General features: G+C 43.3%; 1 protein-coding gene across 49 annotated transcripts in view; it reads left to right on the top strand.

Annotated features, from left to right (window-relative positions):
• CEP63 (centrosomal protein 63) overlaps positions 1-23,799 on the top strand; it is a 47,875-nt gene that overhangs the window by 10,610 nt on the left and 13,466 nt on the right. For 25 of the 49 annotated variants that reach the window (XR_011388199.1, XR_016232802.1, XR_016232797.1 and 22 more), the window contains 6 exons: positions 8,753-8,848; positions 9,423-9,545; positions 13,535-13,648; positions 21,555-21,788; positions 22,035-22,174; positions 23,326-23,463. Coding sequence is in view for 28 of the 49 variants with exons in the window: in XM_070072799.2 (XP_069928900.1) it covers positions 8,753-8,848; positions 9,423-9,545; positions 13,535-13,648; positions 21,555-21,788; positions 22,035-22,174; positions 23,326-23,463 (845 nt within the window). In the remaining 21 variants the exon portion in view is untranslated. Of the gene's footprint in view, positions 1-8,752; positions 8,849-9,422; positions 9,546-13,534; positions 13,649-21,554; positions 21,789-22,034; positions 22,175-23,325; positions 23,464-23,799 lie in introns of those variants that run through there. The other 24 variants (XR_016232800.1, XR_016232804.1, XM_089331168.1 and 21 more) reach the window with 4 other exon arrangements.

Below are 23,799 nucleotides of genomic sequence, written 5' to 3'. Positions count from 1 at the left end.
CACAGAGTTTCTATCTACTAGTTCACTCCTCAAATGGCTGCAACAGCTGAAGCTGGGCCTATCAGAAGCCAGGAGCCAGTAGATTCATCCAGGTCTCTACGTGGGTGCGGGGGCGCAAGCACTTGGGCCATCTTCCTCTGGTTTCCCAGGTGCATTAGCAGGGAACTAGATCAGAAGTGGAACAACTGGAACTCTAACTGGTGACCATGTGAGATGCTGCCATTGCAGATGGCAGCTTAACCCGCTGTGCCACAGCGCCGGCCCAGGCATTTTGGATCTTTAAAAATCATGATTTAGTGGGTGTCCATACTCCATTTCTGGTAGGCTACATAGTTGCCACTTGGCTTACTTCTCTAAGAACAAAACCAAAGTAGAGTTGTTTAGTAAGTTAAAGTTTTAGTGGTTTTGTTTAGAAACAAATACTATAAATACCATAGATAAACATTAAACGAATTCCTGTGTTTGTGATTCTGAGAATATTTAATCACTCTGAAGCCAAGTTTGAACTTTTTCTTGTGCCTTAGTTTTGATGTCAGGGGCATTGTTGCTGTGACCAATACTGTGAAGGGAAGTTAAGGGATGGGGTAGGTACATTCAGTGGTAAGGATTTGAAGATTACAAGTTTGGCCTAGGGTCAAATAAGAAATCTAGAATTGTGGCTGTCTGGTCAATTTGCTGCCTCATTGATCAGGCTGCTGAAAATTGGTTAAGCTTCTAGAAGTAATGTATTTTTACAAAACATTAGTAATGGGAATCTATTCCATAGAGTTTGTGAAATTGTGTTGCACTTTGCTTTCAGATGTGACTTATAACATGTTCGTGATCTAATGTGAGGAGTGCATGATATAAGAACTAGAAAATATGGCTTTCTGTTTTTCTGTTTTTTCACTTTTACTTGTTTCAAAGGTATAGGCCTAGAGACAGTTCTATGGTTTGAACCAATAGGAACCCAAGACAGGTTCCCCAGTCAGGTGAAAAGCTGTTGTTAGAATGTAAGTTCATGCATTGGGTTCTTCCCTGAGAAGGTGTTGCTGTGGAAGAATGTCAGTTGCTCTCCACAGAAAACCCGATGACGCAGTTGATTTACATTCTGTCCGAGCTCCTGGCTTCCTGCTGGGCTGCTGTTTGTGCGCAGCCCCAGCCTACCTGCAGATCCTACATGGAGGAGCACAGGTAGAAGCTGCTGGTTTTGTGAGTTAACGCTTTGTTGTGTTTTCTGATTGTGATGTTGGGATTGAGTTGGTTTTAATGGACATTTCTGCTGCTGTAGTCTTTAACTCCCAATAGTGCAGGTTAACCTTACCAAGCGAGTAAGGAATTTGGAGTCTTGGCTGTGCCTCTTTTTCAGCTAAATGGCCTTAGATGAGAAACTTAACCTCTGAGCCTGTTTCATGATGTGTGAAATTTGGATGTAATTCATCTGTTCCAATGTTGTTGTGGAGATTGAATTATTGTATAAGAAACCACTTTAGAAAACTGTAAATTATATTTAAAACGATCAGTTATTTCAGTTCATTTTCCCTGTCATCCGTTTAATGGCTTCAGACCCTCAGTGGCTGTTTCTCTACCTGAAGTCACTCCTTCACCCTCAGGATATTGCCTCTTTTTCTCCAGGAAGTTTGAGTGGTGAGTGCCCATTACGAAGCAGACAGTGGTACCTAAATAACATTAAACCTTGTCTTCACATCTACTATTTATACTTGTCATATACTGAAACTAAAAAGAAAAATCAGTCCCATAAAAAAAGAGTAACCCTTCTGCCCGGCCTCCCAGGGCAGCGATCCCTGCTTCCCCGAGGCAGCGATTGCAGGGCCTTCCGCCCTCACCTTCAGTATTTTCCTGGGTTTCCAAGCCACTCTTCACACTGCTGCTTCTGAATCTTAGCTCTAGCTCTTTATCTAGTGACTTGTTACCGCGAGAGAAGAGGGTTTTTGCTCTCTTATGTACAGCTTTCATCCCCTCATCCTGCCAACAGTGCAAACCTTAATTTTTTGTTAGATTAGTATTCAGTATTTATATCATTAAGAAGATGAATGTTATTCACAGTTGAGTCAGATAGTTTAACAATAATCAAACTTGTTTCTTATACTATTTTTTATTTTCCTGGGAGTTAATAAGTGTTTCATTTTCATTTGCTTAAACATAGCTTTCACGGGTTCTTCTTAAACTCTGTGACAGAAGTGTGAGTTTCCTCTGTGTGTTCAGATGTGTCAGGTAATCTATCCATATTGTTTCCCCCTGTGAAGGCAGCGTTCTTGGAGCTCATCATTGTTAAATAGAGAAAGGTGACTGTCAGCCATGCCGTGGCTCACTCGGCTAATCCTCTGCCTGTGACACTGCTACCCCGGGTTCTAGTCCTGGTCAGGGCACCAGATTCTGTCCTGGTTGCTCCTCTTCCAGTCCAGCTCTCTGCTATGGCCTGGGAAGGCAGTGGAGGATGGCCCAAGTGCTTGGGCCCTGCACCTGCATGGGAGACCAGGAGGAGGCACCTGGCTCCTGGCTTCGGATCAGTGCAGCACGCCAGCCATAGCAGCCATCTGGGGGGGTGAACCAACGGAAAGAGGACCTTTCTCTCTGTCTCTCTCTACTCTCTCTCACTGTCTAACTCTGCCTGTCCAAAAAAAAAAAAAAAAAAAAAAGGTGACTGTCAAGGCTGGCTGAGTAACTGTCATTTTGGGAACCCCCTCCACCACTATCTTAGAGGTTTTCTGTGTATTCTCTGCCATGTTCTTTATGAGTTTACTCTTCCATTTAGTAGAACGTACTTTTGTTGTCTTATATGTCTGAAAAGATCTTCAGTCTCTCCTCAGACCCGACTGAAAGGTTATCTGTAGAATTCTGTTCTAGAAGTAAATTTCCCTCAGCAAGTTGGTTAGCTATGAATCTTTTAGACATTAACATCTGGTAATGGAAGATTAGAAAATTTGGGCCAGTTCATCAGCCTGAGAACAAATAAGAACATCAGGTTAAAAAATAATCTACTTGAAGTAAAGTGCTGTCAGGGTATTGAAAAACTCACATGTCAGGCTGTGGGCAAGGCTGGAGCCCCAGGGAGGCACCGTCAGCACTTAGAGCCATCATTAGTGGACACTGGAGAGGTGACGGAGACGGGACAGGCAAAGGCTGAACAGGACTTCTGAGAACTTCCAACAAGAAAATCTGAATGTGTAAGCATCTAGTAAAATACTTTTGAAAGAAATCTCTTTTTCTCTTGTTCTCTCCCTTATCTATATGAAAAAAGAGGCAGGACTACACAGGGAAATAGATAAAGTTACATTCACAGTTGGGGATTTGCTTAGTAGCTGATGGAATCAGACAGACATCTGTAGGGATAGAGATCAGCAGACTTGACCTCACTGATGTATGTAGGTTACTCTGCAGAGCTGCAGAGGACACGTTCTCTTCCTTACCAGTGACCTTGGCACAAGGCCAAGGCTGGAAATCACAGGTAAGAAGAAAAGACCCTGAAACTTTGCATGCTTTTTGGAAATTAAGACCTTAAGTTCTTAATGACTAATAGAGTCCAAAAGAGGTAGCAATGGAAATCAGAAAACGCAATGAGAAGAAATAAAAGTACACCTCAGACATGTAGGATGGAGATAAAGTGTCCCGCAGGGAACTTCATGGTCCTAAAGGCGTGTGTTAGGAAGAAGGAGTGTCTCACAGTCGGCGAGGGCAGGAAAGGAACTTGCTAAATACAGAGTGCAGAAAGAAGGGAATTTTAAAAAGACTTAAAGGTGAAAGCTTGGAAATGGTGGAAAAGGACACTTCCAGAAGTGAACTGGTGTAACTGTTCACCTGAGACAAACACTGTGGCCATAATTAAATACTAAAATAAAAAAAATGGAAAACAACAAAGGCTTCATACAAAACATGGCCAGAAGCAGCAGTAGAGATATGGGCATGTTTAGACATGATGGAATGGTCAGTTCACTGGGTCATGTTAATAATTCAGTTCTTTAAGTACTTAACACAGGTTTAAAGTAACAAAGTGAAGTGGTGTACAGCACAGTGGTTAAACTGCCGCTTGGTACACCCGCATCCCATTTTGGAGTGCCTGGTTCAAACCTTGGATGCTCTACTTCTGATCCAGCTTCCTGCTAATGTACAACCTGACAGACCGCAAGCTCAAGTATGTGGGCCCCTGCCACTTACATGGGAGACCTAGATGGAGTTCCAGGCTCCTAGCTTCAGGCTGGCCCAGCCTCAGCTGTTGCAGGCACTTGGGGAGTAAGTCCAGTGCTGGAATACCTACTCTCTTTGTTTCACTGCCTTTCAAATAAAATGAAAATAAATGAATACATTTGAAATACACTAAGCAAAAATGGATAAAATTAAGGAAAAAATTAAATAGATGGCATTGGGGAAGAGTTTAACACCGCTCTCTTAATAATTGATAGAATGGGCAGACAGAAAAGTCAGTAAGGTGAAGATTTGATCAAAATTAACAGAATTGGCCTACTTAAGCTAAATAGAACATCACATTGAATAGACAGCAAATGCATGATCCTTTCAGGTGAATATGGAACCCCTCCCACTACCGCCATTCAGATATCAATGTATTTCAAAAGATTGAAATTATATGTTTTTTTATGAAAGTGGGTTTAAGCTAAAAACAGAACAATCCAAGACCAGAAAATACTAAAATGCTTGGAAATTAAACAATACATAATGGCCCATGAGTCAAGAAGAAATCACAATGAAAATTACAAGATTTTAGACTAAATGATAATGAACTTGCTGCATGTAAGATTTGTAGAGTGTTCCTAATACAATTCCTAGAGAGAATTTTAGTTCTGTGTATCTTTCAGAAAAGAAAACTTATAACTCTGTGATCTAGGTATCTATTTTAAGAAATTAAAACATGGGCTGGCACTGTCGTGTAGCAGGTAAAGCCACTGCTTGCAGCGCCAGCATCCCACATGGGTGCCAGTTCGAGTCTTAGCTGCTTCACTTCTGATCCAGCTCTCTGCCAAAGCACCTGGGAAAGCAGCAGAAAATGTGGGAGACCTGGAAGAAGTTCCTGGCTCCTGGCTTTTGCCTGGCCCAGCTGTGGCTGTTGTGACCATTTGGGAAGTGAACCAACAGATGGAAGATCATCACTCTGTCTCTGTCTCTCTGTCTCTCTCTCTCTCTGTGTAACTATGGCTTTCAAATAAATAAAAAAAAATCTTAACAACAATAACAAATTAAGACCAAGCAAAGGAGAACATTGTAGTAAACATAACAGCAGAAACTAAAAAGATAGAAAATAACTGTATAAGAAAGCATGAACAAAGTCATTACTGATGTTTAAACAAATTAGTAAGATTGATAATCCTAGTAAGAAACATTAGGAAAAAGAGAATAGCTACTCGCTGGAACTGAAAAAAAGTAACCACTATACACTCTGTGAAGAGGATATTAGGAATTAATAGTAAAATTCATAGGAAAGCTCAGCACACAGGAAAAGTTAAAACTTGTGAATAGTGCCCTACCTGTTAAATTTATTATTGAACAACCTTTCCACAGAGAAACTTCTCTGGTTCAGCTGGCTTCCATGGCGAATTCTTCCAGGCATTTTAAAAAGTAACAAATTTTGTACAGAGTATTCCAGAGAACAGAAAAAAGATCCTCTTAGCACGTTTCATGAAAAACAGCATAATCTTAATTGTAAGGCCTAAGAAAAACATAACAGGAAAGGAGAATTACAGACCAATTCCTTATGAGCAAGAATGTGTGAAGCTGTTAAATAAAATATTAGCAAACTCAATCTAGCAATATATAAAAAGGATTTTACATTATGACCCAATTGGCTTATTCTAGACACTGAAGGTTGCTTTAATATTTGTAAATCTCTATAACTCACCACATTATCAGAGGACAAAACCCATAATTATCGCAAATGGTCCAGAAAAAGAATTTAATAAAATTGAATTATCCATTCATAATAAATTTTAAATCTCTTGGCAAACTAGAAATAAAAGGAAACTTCATTAATCTGATAAAGCGGTATAGGAGTCATAAAAGATTTCATGGAAATGTGTTTCATGAAGAAACTATGCATGAGTTCCAGAATTTTGCACCTAAATAAACCTATTTGCTTGTTAACACGTCTGCACAGGATCTAGGCTGAGGCACACAGGAGGTTACGACACGAGCTTGGAAAGAGCCCCTATCAGAACAGCACGAATTCTGCTAAAACTGAAGCAAGAACAAACATCAGATTGATGGTGAAGAATAGTGAAATCATTGGTGCTTTAGAAGAAGTTTATGGAGACAAAGTACTAAAGAAATGAGCAGCTTACAGATGGATAGCTCATTTTAAGAAGCAATGCGATGTTGAAGATGGAGCCTCCAGGGCAGACCATCTCTTACATCTTTAAGGAAAAGCTTAAGTGTATTCATCGTCACACTGAAGAAGACTAATGATTAACAGCAGAGACAATAGCCAACACCATAGACACCTCAGCTGCTTGAGCTGACACAGTTGTGAGTGAAAAGTTAAAGTGGGACAGGAGCCAGACACCTGTTGCAACCAGCTCAACCTCAAACAAGAGCAGAGGTTTGAAGGGGGTTATGATCCTGAAGGATTTCTTCCAAGAATCACAACAGATGTAACATGGTTTTATCAGGGACAGGCCTTGTGGCACAGCAGGTTGAGCTGCTGCTTGGGATGCCTGCCTCCCCTGTTACAGCCCTGGTTCAAGTCCTGGATCCAGCTTCTTGCTCATGGGCCAAGGTGATGGCCCAGGTACTTGGGGCCCTGCCACTCATATGGGAGACTCGGAGGAAGTTCCTGGCTCCTGGCTTTGGCCTATTGCAGGCAACTGGGGAGTAAACAAGTAGATGGAAGATGTTTTTCTTAAAAAAACAAGAAAAAATAGAAATACTTCTTTTCCAGTATGATCTTGAAGATAAAGCACAGTGAAAGCAATGGCCATCACAAGGTGGACGTGGTCCAGTCAAAGCAAAAGCTGACCAGGCAGGAGCAAAGGCCATCGCAATGTTTTTTTCCTGTGCTCAAGACACAGTATTTCCTTAGTCACTTGCTGAGCTCTCTGACACTTTATTATTTTTTTTAAGATTTATTTATTTGAAAGAGAGAGGAGAGAGGTCTCCCACCTCCAGATTCACTCCCCAAAGGCACACAACAGTCAGGGGTTTAGGCCAAGTTGAAGCCAGGAGCCCAGACTTCCATGCTGGTCTCCCACATGGTAGATAAGGGCCAGCTACTTGGGCCATCTTTCTCTGCTTTCCCAGATGTGTTAGCAGGGAGCTGGATAGGAAGCTGAGCAGTCGGGCTCAAACTGGTGCTCTGACCTGGCATGCTGGCATTGTAGCAGCAGCATAACCTGCTGTGCCACAACACCAACCCCTTTATTGCCGTGTTGAACATTCTTCTAATTTGATTGAACTTTAGAAAGACTCCCTCCTTACCTCCTCCAAAACCTCCTAGAATTCTGTATTGTAATTGCCTCAACTTCTTCCTCTTTTAGGAAGTTTAGATTTCTGCATTCTCATTTGGTATGTTGTGATGAGATGACTACCTCTTGTTCCTGTTTTCCATCTCTGTCTCCGCTTATCAATAGATGAAAAATTGTTAAAGATTATTGATTTAAGAAGGAGAGAGAGAGACCAAGAAAGCTCCCATCTCATCTGGTGGCTAACTCCCCAAGTGCCTGCTTGAGCTGGGGCTGAGCTGAGAACCAAAACACTATCCAGGTCTCCCATGAGTGGAAGGAACCCAATTATTTGAGCCAGCCCCCCTGCCTTCCAGAGTCTGCATTGGCAGGAAGCTGGAGTCAGTAGCTAGAGCTGGGTATTCAACCCAGGTGCACTGATATGGGACACGGGCATCTTTTTTTTTTTTTTTTTTTTTTTGACAGGCAGAGTGGACAGTGAGAGAGAGAGACAGAGAGAAAGGTCTTCCTTTGCCGTTGGTTCACCCTCCAGTGGCCGCCGCGGCCGGCGCGCTGCGGCCGGCGCACCGCGCTGATCCGATGGCAGGAGCCAGGAGCCAGGTGCTTTTCCTGGTCTCCCATGGGGTGCAGGGCCCAAGCACCTGGGCCATCCTCCACTGCCTTCCCAGGCCACAGCAGAGAGCTGGCCTGGAAGAGGGGCAACCGGGACAGAATCCGGCGCCCCGGCCGGACACGGGCATCTTAAACAGTAGGCTCACCCCAATAGATGAGATTCTGACTGGTTTTCATGAGAAATACTTCTGGATGCACACAGATATGAGGGTGAGGCATGAAATAGCTGTGGCCAGCTTCCAATAATTGAAAAGTGGGTTGGGATAACTTACTGTGGCTGGTGGAACTGATTTCTATGAAGCTGGCTAAATTGTAGCAGGTACAAGCCCTTGTTGTCTTGAAGTCTGACATTACTGTTTTACACTTTGACTTGTATCTTATCCCTGAAGTCACACAGATTTGTGTGCATGTATGTGAAGTATTCTTGGTTTCCAAGAATCTTAAAACTTGATTTCTCTTTTTTTATGAGATTTTTTTATGAAAATCTTTGGGGAGAATACATCAGAGCATGTGAGAGCATGAGTTTTCATCTCAGTTTAGAAATTCTAGAACAGTTGTTTGTTCTCCGGTTGTTTTAAATAACTAGATATTTGACCTCCTGAGAAGTGGGATATTACCGTATACATACATTTGAGAACCTGAATATAAAACAAGTCCAAAATGTATTTCCTATGTTTCTCTTTCAAGGGTATTTCACTGCTAATAATGAAAAGTGTTATCACCTATCTACTTTTTAGGTTGGAAGGTTGCATCAGCAGATGGAAGAACATGAGAAAATCAAGCAAGAGATGGCTATGGAGTATAAACAAGAGTTAACGAAACTACATGAAGAAGTAAGATGTTAATTCTGTTACACATTGTGTAGTTCTGTTTCTTTTACCTGTGAGAATTTTGTTAATGAGAGCCAGTTTCTGCTTTGTAAAGAACCTTGCCTAATAATGTGTTTGATGTTACCCAGAACAAGAATTCTAGAATATTTACTCTCATGGTTTAGGAAAAAAATAGTTTTGGCTTTATTTCATTCCAAAGTACTGCTCTCTTGCTTACTGAATATTGGTGCCTGACAAGAGTATGGTTTGAGAACCCCAGACCTAGAAAACATGAAAAGCTTTTTTGTTGCTTTTATAATGGAGGGTAGGAGTGAAGTCCTTAAGTACAAGGCTATTAAAATTAAAGTTTTGTTTAAGTATTATCTTTTCTTTGAAGACATTCCTTTGGTAGTATTTATTTTCTACATGTGATTTTAAGTTTTGTTTTGTATTTTAGTTTGTGAGTCTAATGTGCTCTCAATCTGTTTCCAGTGGTACTGGTTACCACTGCTCTTGCTTTAATAATGCTGATTTGTCCTACCACTGCTGTTTTCAAATTTCGTAGATTTTAAGTATATAAGTAACTATTTTTCTACAGTTAGGCAGACTGAAAAGAAGCTATGAAAAGCTGCAGAAAAAGCAAATAAGAGAATTCAGAGGAAATGCCAAAAATCACAAAGAAGATCGTTCTGAAATTGAGAGGTTAACTGGAAAAGTAGAGGTATGTTCACAGTAATAATTTGTTTTTGGTGATTGCCAGCCTTCCTGTAGGAAAATGCTGTTACTAATGGTGCGGTTTCATGAAGCCAGTTTGCTACCATCTCCTAGAGTGCCAGTGAGCTATTTCAGAGGTGGAGGGGCCCCCATCCATCCCATCATCCTCTAGTTCCCGTGGTTGACAGGGTTACTAGCCATTAGTCGTTCTCAGCAGGGCAGGACCTCCCTGAGAGGACACTTGGAAATGTAGGGACATTGGTTTTGGTTGTCAGTGACAGCACATGAAGCTGGCGTTCAGGGGCCAAGGACCAGGGACCTTCAACATGCCTGGGACTGATGCCCACAGGGAGCGTGACTTGTACTCAGGAGGCAGTATCTGCCCCATGGAGAGACGCTGACCACTAATGACCAGCAGTCCTCCTTAGGCAGTGTCCTTGCCCGAACTCTCGGTGTATCTCGAGCCTCTGGCTGACGTTATTTTTCTGAAGAGTGGGCAGCTCCATGCTTGTTGTCTGTACTGATTCCCTAGGGGACCTAAGAAGTTGCTGAAGGAGCAGCACAGGGCTGCCACTCGTTGCTCCTTGGAAGCCTCACTCCCTTCGTGTCTTCCCTGTCAGCGCTTCAGCACACACAGGAACCGCACGGGGGACTTTTGGGCCCTCAGAGATCGAGTCCAGTAGCATGGCATGGAACCTAGGGGTGTGCAGGTTATCCAGCTCCCCCAGCCGATTCTAATTGGAGAAACATTGTTCAACCTCCGGGTGACCCGTCACTCAAATATACCAGCATATTAGTGCTACCTAGAATTACAATTTATGAGTTTAATATTCTTTTACCTCTCAGTATTTGTGTGCATTTCAAGAGCTTAGAATTGGAGAACTGTTCAAATACTCGTCCCCTCCTGCTCTCTTCAGTGATTGCTTTTGCTGCCCGAACCCCGTCCTGTGCTACTTGCTCCTCGTTGCTGTTTGCTGAACAACTCTTCTTTGTAAACTCCACCTTTGTTTCTCATGTCAGAAGCCTGCACCACCAGTCAGCGTACATACAACCAAGGTGGTCCCCGTCAGGTCCCGAGGTTACTCCCCTGGCTTGGGGATTTGGGCTCCCAGCTCAGTGTCATTATCTCCAACATCCTTCTCATAACTGTGGAGCATTTCAGTATCCACAGGATGATGCTGTTAGTATCTTGGCTTCAGAGTCCCTTGGCATTGTTTCCTTTTTTTTTTTTTTTTTAAGATTTATGTTTTATTTGAAAGGCAGAGTTACAGAGAGAGAGAGAGCTTCCATCCGCTGGTTTACTCCCCAAGTGGCTGCAATGGCCAGAGGTGGGCCAGACCGAAGCCAGGAGCCAGGAGCTTCTTCCAGATCTCCCATGTGGGTGACAGGGCCCCAAGCACTTGGACCATCCTCCACTGCCTTCCTAGGCCATAGCAGGGAGCTGGAGCAGAAGTGGAGCAGCCTGAATCGAACCAGTTCCCGTACGGGGTGCCGGTGCTGCAGGTGGCAGTTTAACCTGCTAAGCCACTGCACCAACCCCATCCTTTCCTTCTGTCTTAGGTATTTTCATCTCATCTCTGTTCCATCCACGTACTCCTGTTGCATCTCTTAGGCCTCAGTATTACCAGTATTTGCAAACCCTGTAGAATTGCATTTTTAAGCATCTCTGTTGACTACTATCCTATCTTCTCAGCTATGCTCCCTGGAGTCCTTTGATTTTCAAGTCGTTAGCCATCCCTTAAAGCAACTGAATTCTGTCACCATTTCACTGTTCTACATCTACTTCCCACCTTGAGATTAAATTTCATGGTTACATTCCTTACCTTCCCCCTCATCTGCCGTGCTCCTCAGACTTGGAGCACCTGTCCCCGCACCCTCAGCTGTCAGTGCTTTCTTCCTTTCTGGTCAAAGATGGGTGAGATGGCCATCTCACCCATCTGCATCTGTGCCTATAGACCCTGCCTGCCCTCCTGGAGGAGTTAGCCATGCCCTCCTCCTTCTCGGCCATTCCCCTCTGTCCTCTTAAATAACCTCTCTTCTCTGCCCCGTTTTCTCCTTCATTATATAACTACGTTTCTTCAGGTACCTGTACTTCTCTGCTGTTTGGCAGCAACTCAGTAATGTTTTTGCCCCCTCAAACTGTGGAAATGTTTAGGTGGCGGTCACCCGAGACCTCCACATTCCTGAAGCCTGGTGCTTGTGCTCGTCTTTCTCTTCCTGTCTGCAGCTGTGGCTAAGCTGTGGTCTCTTCCTGCTCCTCAGAACACATTCTTGATTTGGCTTTGAGAAAAAACACATTTTCTTTGTTTTTCTCCTATCACAATAGCCACTCTTTCTCAATCTCCCTTGTTCGCTAACCTTTTAATGTTGGAATACCCTAGAGGAATGTCACTCGACTTCCCCCCCCCCTGCCCCCCGCCCAGCCCCGTCCTGCCCCGCCCCATCTATGCTCATTCCCCTGCTGATTTCATTCAGTCTTGTAGCTTTAACACTATGTTTGACCACAATTCCCAAATTGGTTTTATTTATATGTGTGTGTGTGTGTGTGTGTGTGTGTGGTCTGACCTTTTTGTTGGAAAACAACTTTCTACTGCCTGTGTCACATCTGCACTGTGTTACCTAATACTGTGCCAGACTTAGCATGGTCCTGACTTTCTCTTCCCAATACCAGTTTCTGTTTCGGTTCCATTCTTCAGTTTGCTTCAGCCTAAAACCTTGGAGTCATCTTTGACTTCTCTTTTCATGGCATAGCAGCCAGATGATTGTGCCGTATTCCAGCCAGCGTGTCACCTCCTGCACAGCGACCTCCTGGTAGCTTCTGAAAGTCAAACTTGCCTCAGTGAATTACACAGCTCCACATCGTTAACTGCCTGGCCTCGTCCCTCTTTGCTTCCCTTTTCTCTCATTCCCTTCCAGCCACGCCAGCCTTCTTAGTCACACAGACACCCCAGGATGCTTCCGCTTGAGGGTTGTTCACCTCTGTCTCCCTAGGTGTTTACTCACTGCAATCCCCAGCTCTGAGTACTCCAAGCTGTGCACGTGTTCCCTTCCTCTGTAGGGCACAGTGGCCATCCTCTGTGTGGTATATGAGCGTGTCGCCTATTGCCCTCTGAATAAATGGGGCTTGGATTTCTGTTTGCTTTGCTACCTAGATCCCTAACTGGCACTAACATGGCATAGGATGAATGGGTGCATACCAGGAATCTGATTAGCAGGTGTCCCGAGGAGCAGACGACTTCTAGAGTTGAGAGTCCTGGGGGACAGTGGTAGGACTTTCCTCTCCCTTCGATTGTCCCATTTTCATGAATAAGGGGCTCGTTTCCTTGGTCATGCAATTTGAAGTTACTGTTGATTCATTGTTGATTTTATACTATTTGACTTTGGTTTACAATTATCTGTTAAAATTTACCACAGATTTCCCTTACTATTCAAATCTTTTGCAGTTTTTCTGTTGAGATAATAGTTTGGACATTAAAGAATTCTGTGTTCTCTGAATCTACTTGGTTCCTGAGCTTTATACACTGAGAAATTAGAAGTAAGCTAGCAAGGGCCTCACCTGAAAATTTGCTTTAATCTATTCAGTTCCTAGGTCTGGATAACAAGAATGTGGATAGTGAGGGACATCTGTAATCATGTTTTGAAGTTTCAGTTATCTTAGCCTAAGTTTCCAGAAAAATTAAAAAAAAAAATTGCAGCAACCCTTAGGTGGCAGCAAATCTATGAAAATCATCACCAACCCAGAGTTCAGCATCTGGATTTCACACTCTTCACCATTGCGGTGTTAAATCTAGAAAGACAGATGGCCGGAGGGCACAGTATGTGAGGACGTCAGTATTACTGGTCGGTTCTATCAGCTAAGTGGGTAATGGGGCCCCTGCCGTGGAGAGGAGTGCCAGTGTACCCAGAGCTGTGGGGAAGGTTAAAGTAGAAGTGAACCTGGGAGCTGGCGACAGGGAGGGAAGCACGTGAAGTTAAGGACCTTCATTGCCTCTGCAGGAATTCCGTCAGAAGTCGCTGGACTGGGAGAAGCAGCGTTTGATTTATCAGCAACAGGTGTCTTCTCTGGAGGCACAGAGGAAGGCGCTGGCTGAACAGTCAGAGATAATTCAGGTAGGCTGAGGATGTTTTAAAATAACGAGAGGCAGGCAGATTTTGATGAAATTGGACCACCTGCGTGACTTCGTGGTGCCGGCCAGTCTCTGTCTCAGCTTGGTTCTGCTCTCTGCTGTTTGCCTGGAGCAAGCCTCCCTTCTGCTTACAGCATGTCCTCTTTAGCATGTCCACGGCTCGCCTCCCTCCTGCCCTTGCACAGCTGCACGCCCACTCTGCGGGCCACGCTGCCCTGGGGTCCACGTGCTCCTTGTCTGCTGTCCTCGCTCTCGCTGCCTCGCTCGCTCTGTGCTCACTCTGTTCATGTCGCTCTTCTCAGCTTGGTCTTGCGTGCTGTCCACGTCTCCCCTTCTCTCTTGCTGCCATCTTCCTTCCCTTTCCCATTTCCTTGTGTGTCTGTCTCTGGATTTCTTGGTTCTCCCTCTGTCCAGGCCTTGTTCCATCTCATAGCTGGGGAACCTCAGGCAGTCTGCCTATTTGGACTCAAATGCTGAGAGATTCACACTTTGTTGGTGCCCACGCTAGCTGAAAGTAGTGTCCTTTAGGCAATGACACTTTTGAAAAATATTTTTTAAAAAGGTTTTTATTTATTTATGTTTACTTATTTGAAAGGCAGAGAGAGAAGGACAGATGGAGGGCGAGACCTTCTGTCTGCTGGTGCATTCCCCAAATATCCACAACATCTGAGGCCAGGCCAGGCCAAAGCAGGTCTTGCACGAGGGTGGCAGGGATGCAGGCACCTGAGCCCTCACCTGCTGCCTCCCAGGGTGTGGATTAGCAGGAAGCTGGAATCAGGAGCAGAGTCGGGACTCGAACCCAGGCACTGCAGTATGGGCTGCTGGTGTTCCACGTGGCACCTAAGTGCTGCAGAGACACTGTTTAAAACACCGATAGAAAATTCTTATTGAAAAGTTAGCTGAAACCTAAGAATGCATACCTCATTTAGGAATATGTCTACTTAGAACATAGCTCATTTGCTTTTTCAGTTATAGTCCAGAACAGGCGAGGAAATGAAGAGAGAACATGATTGTTTAGGACCACCACCTGTACTAGATGCTGTCTCAGGGCTTCTGGGTGCAGGTTGTTAGTTACCTGTTTAACATCATGCTCTTCTGTCAAGGTCGGTGGTGGTCTCCCTTTTATAGAGAACAGACTTGGATTAGTTAAGAAGCCCCTCCTCCCCCCACACACATTTAAAAAGATTTTTTGCACTTATTTGGTGTTTTAAGGCTTTTTGTTTGTCCTCACTGAAATACCAGCGGTCAGTCTACCAAGAATGGCTCTGCTGTGACTTCACCCATAATGGCAGGAGTGGCCCATAGCAACCCCAGAAACCAAATTATTTTGTTTCCTTTTGTTTATTTGAAGGGAAGAGACAAAAACAGAGAAAGAGAGATCTTCCATCCTCTGATTCACTACCCAGATGACCACAACAGCCAGGACTGGGGAAGGCCTGGACTTCCATCCGGGTTTCCCTTGTGGGTGGCACAGGCTCAAGGACTTGGGCCATCTTCCATTGCTTTTCCAGACACATCAGCAGGGAGCTGATCAAAGTGGGGCAGCTAGAATTCTTAACTGGTGCCCATTTGGGATGTCAGCATCACAGACAGCAGGTTAACCTTCTGCACCACAGTGCCAGCTCCAACACATTATTTTCTAGGCCATAGCCAGCAATGTAGCCAGAGCAAACCAGGAAAATCCTGAGATGTGTAGACTATAGTTTTTTGACCTAAAGGATAAAGCACTATACAATCCTAATAGCTATGAGATATTGTTAGATTTTAACTGTAGCCTTAGATTAGCAAAAAAGCAAATTGAGTCTTAATTTTTACAGTTTTCAATTATTTATCTGCGAAGTGTTATAATTGATTGCAGATACTTTAATCAAATTACTGTTATCCAGTTTTAAATTACTTTTGTGATGATCAACTCTGCATAATTAAAATTTCATTGTTAGTAAAAATGGGATTTTTATTTATCATAATTTGGCAAGGGCTAGAAGAAGAAGCCCTTAAAGAGCCAACATTTGTTTTCCCTCCTAACATTATTTGAATTATCCTTCTGATAATTTTGTTTAAACTAAAATTATCTGATTTTTCAACTAAAAAAATTTTGTTTCTAAATGTGTTTCTCTTTCTTCCTTAGCAAACTAAAGAGAATAAAATCTGTGGACCAATGTTGTGTGGTCCTCATTTCTTAAACACTTAAGTAAACATCCGTAGACATTCATAGTTACCATCTTCTTGCCGGTCTTTTTTGCTGTGGTGGTGGTAGAATGCCTGTGACAACTTCTGCCTCCTTAACTGTTTTTAAGTGGGTGGTACGTTAGCGTCAACTCTGCGAAGTGCTGGGCAGCAGATCCCCAGAAGGATTTCATCTCACAGAACTGAAACCGTACCCTTCTCTCCTTTTTATTAACACTAATGCTGTCTTCTTTCCCAGCAGGTTAACTGCAGTGTGCCAGTATCACATTAACAGAATAAGTCACTTCTTCATATTATCTCAGTGTAGTTTAATACCCAGTCTGTTCACATTGCCCCACTGTGTTCTTACAGTTGCATGTTGTAGTCCGAGTCCGGTCAGGGGGGGGAAGTTTGTCACCACTGAAGGGTAGCAATAAAACATCTGGGAGATTGGCAAATGCATGGCCCCTCCCCCAGGAAAAATTCCTTGGCGTGAATTTTTTCCTTATATGTTTCTAATGTCTAAGAGTAGAATTCAGAAATAACTCTCACTCTTTGAGTCACTTCTCTTGAGTTCTTTCCTTTCCATCAGCTATTAAAATTACACAATACATATCATTTTAGAAAAATGAGGAAATGTAGCTAAAATGAGAATTAAAGTCACAATTCTCTCTTTTAGATGTTTACCACGATTGTCATTTTGATGTAAGTGCCTGTGCTTTCTGTGCCCGTGTACAACGTACATCGCACGACATACATTTGATAGGAAAACTGGGCTGTGTGCATGAAAGGAGGAGCTGGTAACAGGCAGCAGCTGAACATACAGGGGTTAGCACTTTATTTGCTCTGTACTTGTGTGCATTTGAAATTTTCCATGAAATATTTTAAAGTGTGCCTCAAAAAGTTCATGGAAAAATGAAATTAAGAGACAAGTTTCTTTTTTTTTTTAAAGACTTTTTTTATTTATTTAGTTGAAAGTCAGAGTTACACAGAGAGAGAGAGAGGAGAGAGAGAGAGAGAAGAGGTCCTCCGTCCGCTGGTTCACTCCCCAATTGGCCGCAATGGCCGGAGCTGGGCCGATCTGAAGCCAGGAGCCAGGAGCTTCCAGGTCTCCCACGCGGGTACAGGGGCCCAAGGACTTGGGCCATCTTCTACTGCATTCCCAGGCCACAGCAGAGAGCTGGACTGGAAGAGGGGCAGCCGGGACTCGAACCGGCGCCCATATGGGATGCCGGCCCTTCAGGCCAGGGCGTTAACCCGCTGCACCATGGCGCCGGCCCCGAAGAGACAGGTTTCTTTTGGCACGTAAACATTTTGAAATCCATGGGAAATTTAATAATAATATGCTTTTTCCATGACCTTTCTGAAGGCTCCCTCTCAGAGTGCTGCGTATATCAACTTACTAAGTCAGCTTTTTGAAGATGCCCTATAGAGTGCTTATTACTAAGTCACAGAACTATATTAAGAACTTTCAAATACAGTATTCTATTCAATTTTTTTAAAGATTTATTTATTTATTTGAAAGACAGAGTTACAAAGAGGCAGATGCAGAGAGAGAGAAGTTGTCTATCCCCTGGTTCACTCCCCAGATGGCTGCAAGAGCTGGAGCTGTGCCAGTCTGAAGCCAGGAGCCAGGAGCTTCTTCCAGGTCTCCCACATCAGTGTAAGGGCCCAAGGACGTAGGCCATCTTCTACTGTTTTCCCAGGCCGTAGAAGTAGAGCAGCTGGGATTGAACTGGTGCCCACTTAGGGCATAGCTTTACTTGCTATACACCACAGCTCCAGCCCAGAACAGTCATTCTTAAAGATTTTAGTATATGCTTTTGTGTCCTGCGAAGCTGGGAAGTCCTGGCCTGGCTGAGGACGCCGGAGCTCGTTGTCATCCTCAGTGTGTCTTCAAGCCATCTGCTGCCTCCAGGCTCCTCAGTAGAAAACTGTGACCACACCCACTGAAGTATTTTAATATCTATTGTCAAAGTGCTCTCCAGAGTTGGATCGATACAGACTTTCTAGCAATGTATGAGAATGTCCATTTCTCAACATTGAACCCTTTTTTTTTTGTCTCCTCCGAATTTTAGACCTGTCTTTGCCAATCTAATTAGGGGAAAAATGGTACTACCTGATTAGTTTTTTAATTTGCATTTCTGTGATTCTGAATGGGGTTGAACTTTCATCTGTTTTCTAGCCATTTTCATTCTATGTAAATTGTGTCTTTTGCCTTTTTTCTTTTATGATGTGTACATTTTACTGTTTTGAAAGAGCTCTTCAGACAGTGAGTGTGGACTATAAGCCTTTTGCTGTTCTGTGTTTACCCAATTCACATTAATTTTGTCAAGCAGTTTTATGAAAATATATTGTTTTATAAACAATTATTTAGAACCACTTAATTATGTCAGTTTTTTTCTTTAAGGTTCCAATCTTTGATATCATACTATACAGTCTTAAGCCAAGATTTCTTCTACTGCTTTGTAATTTAATTTGTATTATATCTAAAAATTGTTTTGGTCTAAGGTATCTGACAAAAGTGCAAATTTTTTTCAAATGATTATCTACATGATTTATTGATTGTTACATCTTGAGGATTTGACAGAATGCAGAATCATAAATGAATATACTAGCCAACATTTTTAAAAGAAAAGTAATGGAGGGTATTCTATCATATTAAAATGTGTTTCATTAAAAAGTACCAGTTTTAAACAATGTGATTTATTAGATGCAGTGACAGAATGATGGTTACATAAGGATAAGAAAAGGATTGGTATAATTTGAAATGCAAGGTCCTTTCTGTTTAGAAAGCAAGAAATCACCTGCTCTCTTCCCCCTTCCCTAGGTAATACAATTGTGAAAAGGAAGGGTCTGGGGAAATCTTGGTGAACACAGAGAACATCTGAACGAAAGTTAAAAATTTAGCCTGCACAGAGTGTAAGATATTTAGCTGATAAGTAATATGTGAGAAAGTAGAGGTGCATATATGTTTTCCTTTTGAAATATTTAGCTATAGGATAATATTTGAGTTAATTTTAAACCCACTGTTCGATATATGTAAGGATGTACATTGGATTTTTAAGTACAACTTAGGAAGAAAGGAGGATCTGAAACGTTAATGTGTTGTGGTAGAATTATAGAGTTAATTGAAATGTCCCAGACCTCCTGCTGACGGTTCCTAGTGACACAGACACAGCAGTGGAGAGAGGCTCTCAGAGGGAGCCGGATTCTCAGGGAGTGCTGCAAGCCAGTGGCCTGCACAATGCGTTTGGAGGTGATGTTGATGGAGAGTTTGGTAAGGGATTGACGTCTGAGGTGACCTCACCTTCATACTAGCATTCTTTGGAAAATAAAACACCTTTGTTGCTTCAGATCCCATTTGTTCTCAATAACTTCACTGTCTGGGAAAATCATTTCCTTGGAGCACCAGGAAGTATATACCACAGAGCCAGAAGGGGATTTGGATTCTACCTCCAATCCCCAGCCCTTCCCTGTTCTCTCCTACCCTTTAGCTGCCCACTTGTGTTTCGTCTCTGTGATGGAAATCACCTGCCTGCTTGCCGGCTAGCTTGCACACCTTCTTTCTTTCCTTCCTTCCTCACTATTTTATTTATTTTTTAAAATTTTTATTTATTTATTTGAGAGGTAGTTACAGACAGAGGAAGGGGGGGAGAGAGAGGTCTTCCATCTGCTGGTTTATTCCCGAAATGGCTGCAACGGCTGAAGCTGAGCCAACCCGAAGCCAGGAGCCAGCAGCTTCTTTTGGGTCTCCCATGCACGGGCAGGGGCCCAAAGACTTGGGCCATCTTCTACCTTTTTCCCACGCCATAGCAGAAAACTGGATCAGAAGTGGAGCAGCCGGGTCTCGAACCAGCACCCATATGGGATTCCAGCACTGCAGGCGGCGGGTGGCTTTACTGGCTACACCACAGTGCTGGGCCGTTTTTATTTTTAATTGACATATAATGTAACAGTCCCATATGTGTATAGAGTATGTAATGATCACATTTATCAATTCTTTGTGGTAAGAACTTTCAAGCTCTCTGTTCTGGTTCTTTATAAAGTGTACATCAAATTGTTGTAAACGAGAGCCATCCTAGTGGGTTATTCCTTCTAACTGTATTTTTGTACCCATTATCCAACCTCCCTACATCTTTCTACCTCCTTAATTTAGTTTTAGCCTCATCTGCTGTGATTTATGTGTTGAAATAATTCCACTCACTCCAGTAAACTAATTAGAATGATAAATGTTAGATTAATAAGGGAAATTTCTGGTTCAAAAAAATTAGTGGCAGTGGTTAGTGCAAACAAAAAAAAATTTAAAAACATGTTAGCCTTAAAATACCCCTAAAGCCAGGTATTTGAAATAGTTGTTTTATAAATGATTTATATGATTATTTCTGATTTTTTAGTATCAAAAGAGTTATTCTAGAGTTTACCTAGTGCAACACTAAGATAAAATATGGAGGCCGGCACCATGGTTCACTTGGTTAATCCTCTGCCTGCAGCACCGGCATCCCATATGGGCACTGGGTTCTAGTCCTGGTTGCTCCTCTTCCAGTCCAGCTCTCTTCTGTGGCCTGGGAAGGCAGTGGAGGATGGCCCAAGTGCTTGGGCCCTGCACCCACATGGGAGACCAGGAGGAAGCACCTGGCTCCTGGCTTCGGATTGATGTAGCTCGGACCATGGTGGCCATTTGGAGGGTGAACCAATGGAAGGAAGACCTTTCTCTCTGTCTCTCTCTCTCACTATCTTTCTGATAACTAACTCTATCTGTCAAATAAAAAATAAATAAATAAAAAAAGTGAGTCACGTGTATAATTTTAAAATGTTCTAATAGTTGCATTTAAAAAGTAAAAATGGTAAAGTTAATTTAAAAATATTTTTATTTAACCCAGTTTGTCAAAAATATCATTGCAACATTTATAAGTAGATAACGTATGTTTTTAACCAAGTCTTTGAAATGCAGTGTATGTTTCACACTCAGTTCAGAGCAGCCGCAGCTCAGACGCCCAGTAGCCAGTGACTGCCAGGGTGGACAGTGTAGGCCTCCTGTGTTCATGCTAGCTAATGAAAATTTAGGATTTGTCTTTCTCATTGTACTTAAAAACACTTTGTGTATTTTTATATGACTGAAATAGTAAATCAAAAAAGGAAGCTATGTTCTTGGTTCTTCAAAACAGGAGTTGGTTAATTTTTAAGTAGAGTAAATCTAGACCCACTAGATAAACTCTAACTTCAACACTGAGCTTACTTTAAGAATGTAGGTTGGGGCCTGTGGCTTAGTGGGCTGAGCATTGGTTCTAGTCCCAGTGGCTCCTCTTCTGATCCAGCTCTCTGCTGTGGCCTGGGAAAGCAGTAGAAGATGCCCAAGTCCTTGGGCCCCTGCACCCACCCACATGGGAGACCCAGAGAAAGCCCCTGGCTCCTGGGCAGTGGTTTCCCAGCTGTGCCCTGCCAAGCCCTGGGTCTGCTAGAAGTTTGGAGGCATTGCTTACGGAGCAGTTACTCCAGTGAATCTGAACTTGGGTTGACTCTTTCATAGTGTGGTAGTGATCTGGTAAAATGTTGTTGGCTCTTTACACTGGAATTGTGCTCTGTAATTTTAAAGATTTATGTTTTCAGTGAGTGTTATGTTGTTACAAAGTTGAAACTCGGCTTCCTTCAAGTCTTCCTCATTCATCATTTATTCTTTTATCATTTCCCTCTCACCTAAGGATGATCTGTGTGTTCCTTAGGCTCAGCTCGCCAACCGGAAACAGAAGTTGGAATCTGTGGAGCTCTCCAGCCAGTCGGAGATCCAGCACCTGAGCAGCCGCCTGGAGCGGGCCAACGACACCATCTGTGCCAACGAGCTGGAGATCGAGCGCTTGACCATGAGGGTCAATGACTTGATTGGAACCAACATGAACATTCTGCAGGAGCAGCAGCAAAAGGAAGACAAGTTGAGGGAGTCCGAAAAACTGTTAGAGGTGTGCTTCAAGGCTACTGACCTGGAAGAAATGTGTGTCTGGGAGATTTAAGAGAAGTTCATTAGCCCAGAGCTAGGTTCTGAAGTCCATGGTTTCTTCCCTATTCTGTAGCTGATGGAACAGATATTGATGGCTTTACTAATATTGTACCTATTATGTTACTTGCAGTCTGATCTCCTAGCTCCCTTTTCTCATGAAATCCAAAAATCATAATAACGTCTGACTGTTTTTCTGAGCATTTTGCAGGCTCTTCAGGAAGAGAAGAAAGAATTGAAGGCCAGTCTTCAGTCCCAAGAAAATCTCATCCGTGAGGCAAGATTGCAGAAGGAAAGCCTACAAGCCAGATTAAAGGCAGCTGACTTTCAGTGCACAGCAGAGGCCCCAAGGTGAATTCAGTCTTACCCATTGCCTGTCTTCCCCACTTGGCGGTTTGGTGTGAGCACAAGTTTCAATATTGTATATTCATAACTTCATGCTTGATCATACTGCAGGTTTTCTCAGTTTTAATTTTGGAGTTAGATTTTTTATATAGTGTTACGTAATTTTGTATGGTTGGTTTTTTCTGCCTCCAGTTTGGGGCCCTAGCAGAGACTGTGGTGTTCAGAAAGTTAGAAACGCTTTGGTCAGGGTGCACTCTGGGTGAAATTCTGTGATTCCTAGAAGGCTTCTCTTTTTGCATAGAATGGGTCCTTAGTACTGGCAGAACAGCCAGCCTGGGAGCTAGGGCTTTTCCTCCTCCTTCCCTCCCTCTTTCTTCCCTTCCCCTCCCCTCCCCTCCCCCTCCCCCTCCCCTCCCCCTCCCTTCTCCCTCCTCTCCCCTCTCCCTTCTCCCTCCCCTCCCCTCCTCTTCCTCTGCCTTTCCCCTCCCCCTTCTCTTTCTGCATAGAATGGGTCATTAGTACTGGCAGAACAGCCAGCCTGGGAGCTAGCCTTCCCCACCCCCCTTTCCTTCTTTCTTTCTTTCTTTTTTTATCTATTTGAAAGGGAGAGCTACAGATAGAGGGAGAGAGTGATCTTCCATTCTCTGGTTCACTCCCCAGATGGCTGCAATGCTGCAGTGCTAGGGCTGGTCCAGGCTGTGAGCTGGCCCTTTGAACAACATTGCTGAAACTAATTTTTATATCTGAATTATTATTGCAAGAGCGTTGTAATGGAAATTAGTAGTGTGTACTCCTTTTGCTTGGTTTAAGGCTGGTACACACTTTGACTCTTGTCAGAACTCTGCTGTACCTTCCCAATTTCCTTGGCTCAGGTATCATGTGTCAACAAAGCGATTTTTGTTATTTTGTCGACCTTTTTCCCTTGAAAAACAGGCCAAATCCCAGTTCAGAAAGGCGTGAGTTGATCCAGGGTCTTTGGAGAAGCAGTGCCTCTTGACTCTACACTGTCTCAGTGTTGTCTTCATAAGGCAGGAGACAAACAGACGAGTTCCACAGGGTTTAGTTACCCCAAACAGTTGGGAAGTGCAGACTGGTTGTGCGTTATTTTTGTTTGCAAAGACAGAAGACCTTTAACAGTGACCTGTGTCCTTCCGCAGGCTACCAGCGGGGTCTCAGGTGGAAAAGAAGGAGGTCTGTCCAGGGCAGGGGGACCTGGACAGTGTGCTCTCCCAGCTGGATTTTACCCACACCAGTGAAGAGCTCCTGCAGGCGGAGGTCACCCGTCTCGAAGGCAGGTAGATAACTACATACACACCTCCAAACCTGCCAGTTGTTAACATGAGTTTTTGATCATCATATTGATAAATAAGCTAATAAATAATCTTAGTGAAAGCATTTAAGTATTTTTCTCTAGTGTCCACAAATGGCCTCACTTACTTCAGTGAGAAAGCAGAAGCAATTAAAAAGAACTTGCTGATCCTCCTGCCACCAGCTGTGTCAGTCTGCCCGTGTCTGGTCTTTCACTGTGGCTGTGTGGGTGGTACAGGGTCTGTGCTCCCAACTTCTGCTTTGCACTTGTGCCCTGCCTCTTCCTCAGCATCAGCTTTTCTTTGTTCTGCATGAGCATTTCG

The sequence above is a fragment of the Oryctolagus cuniculus genome, chromosome 4 (genome assembly GCF_051225735.1).
Source record: "Oryctolagus cuniculus isolate XC-2025 breed Fujian yellow rabbit chromosome 4, ASM5122573v1, whole genome shotgun sequence".
Classification (NCBI taxonomy): domain Eukaryota; kingdom Metazoa; phylum Chordata; class Mammalia; order Lagomorpha; family Leporidae; genus Oryctolagus; species Oryctolagus cuniculus.
This window is presented reverse-complemented; position numbering and strand designations above follow the sequence as displayed.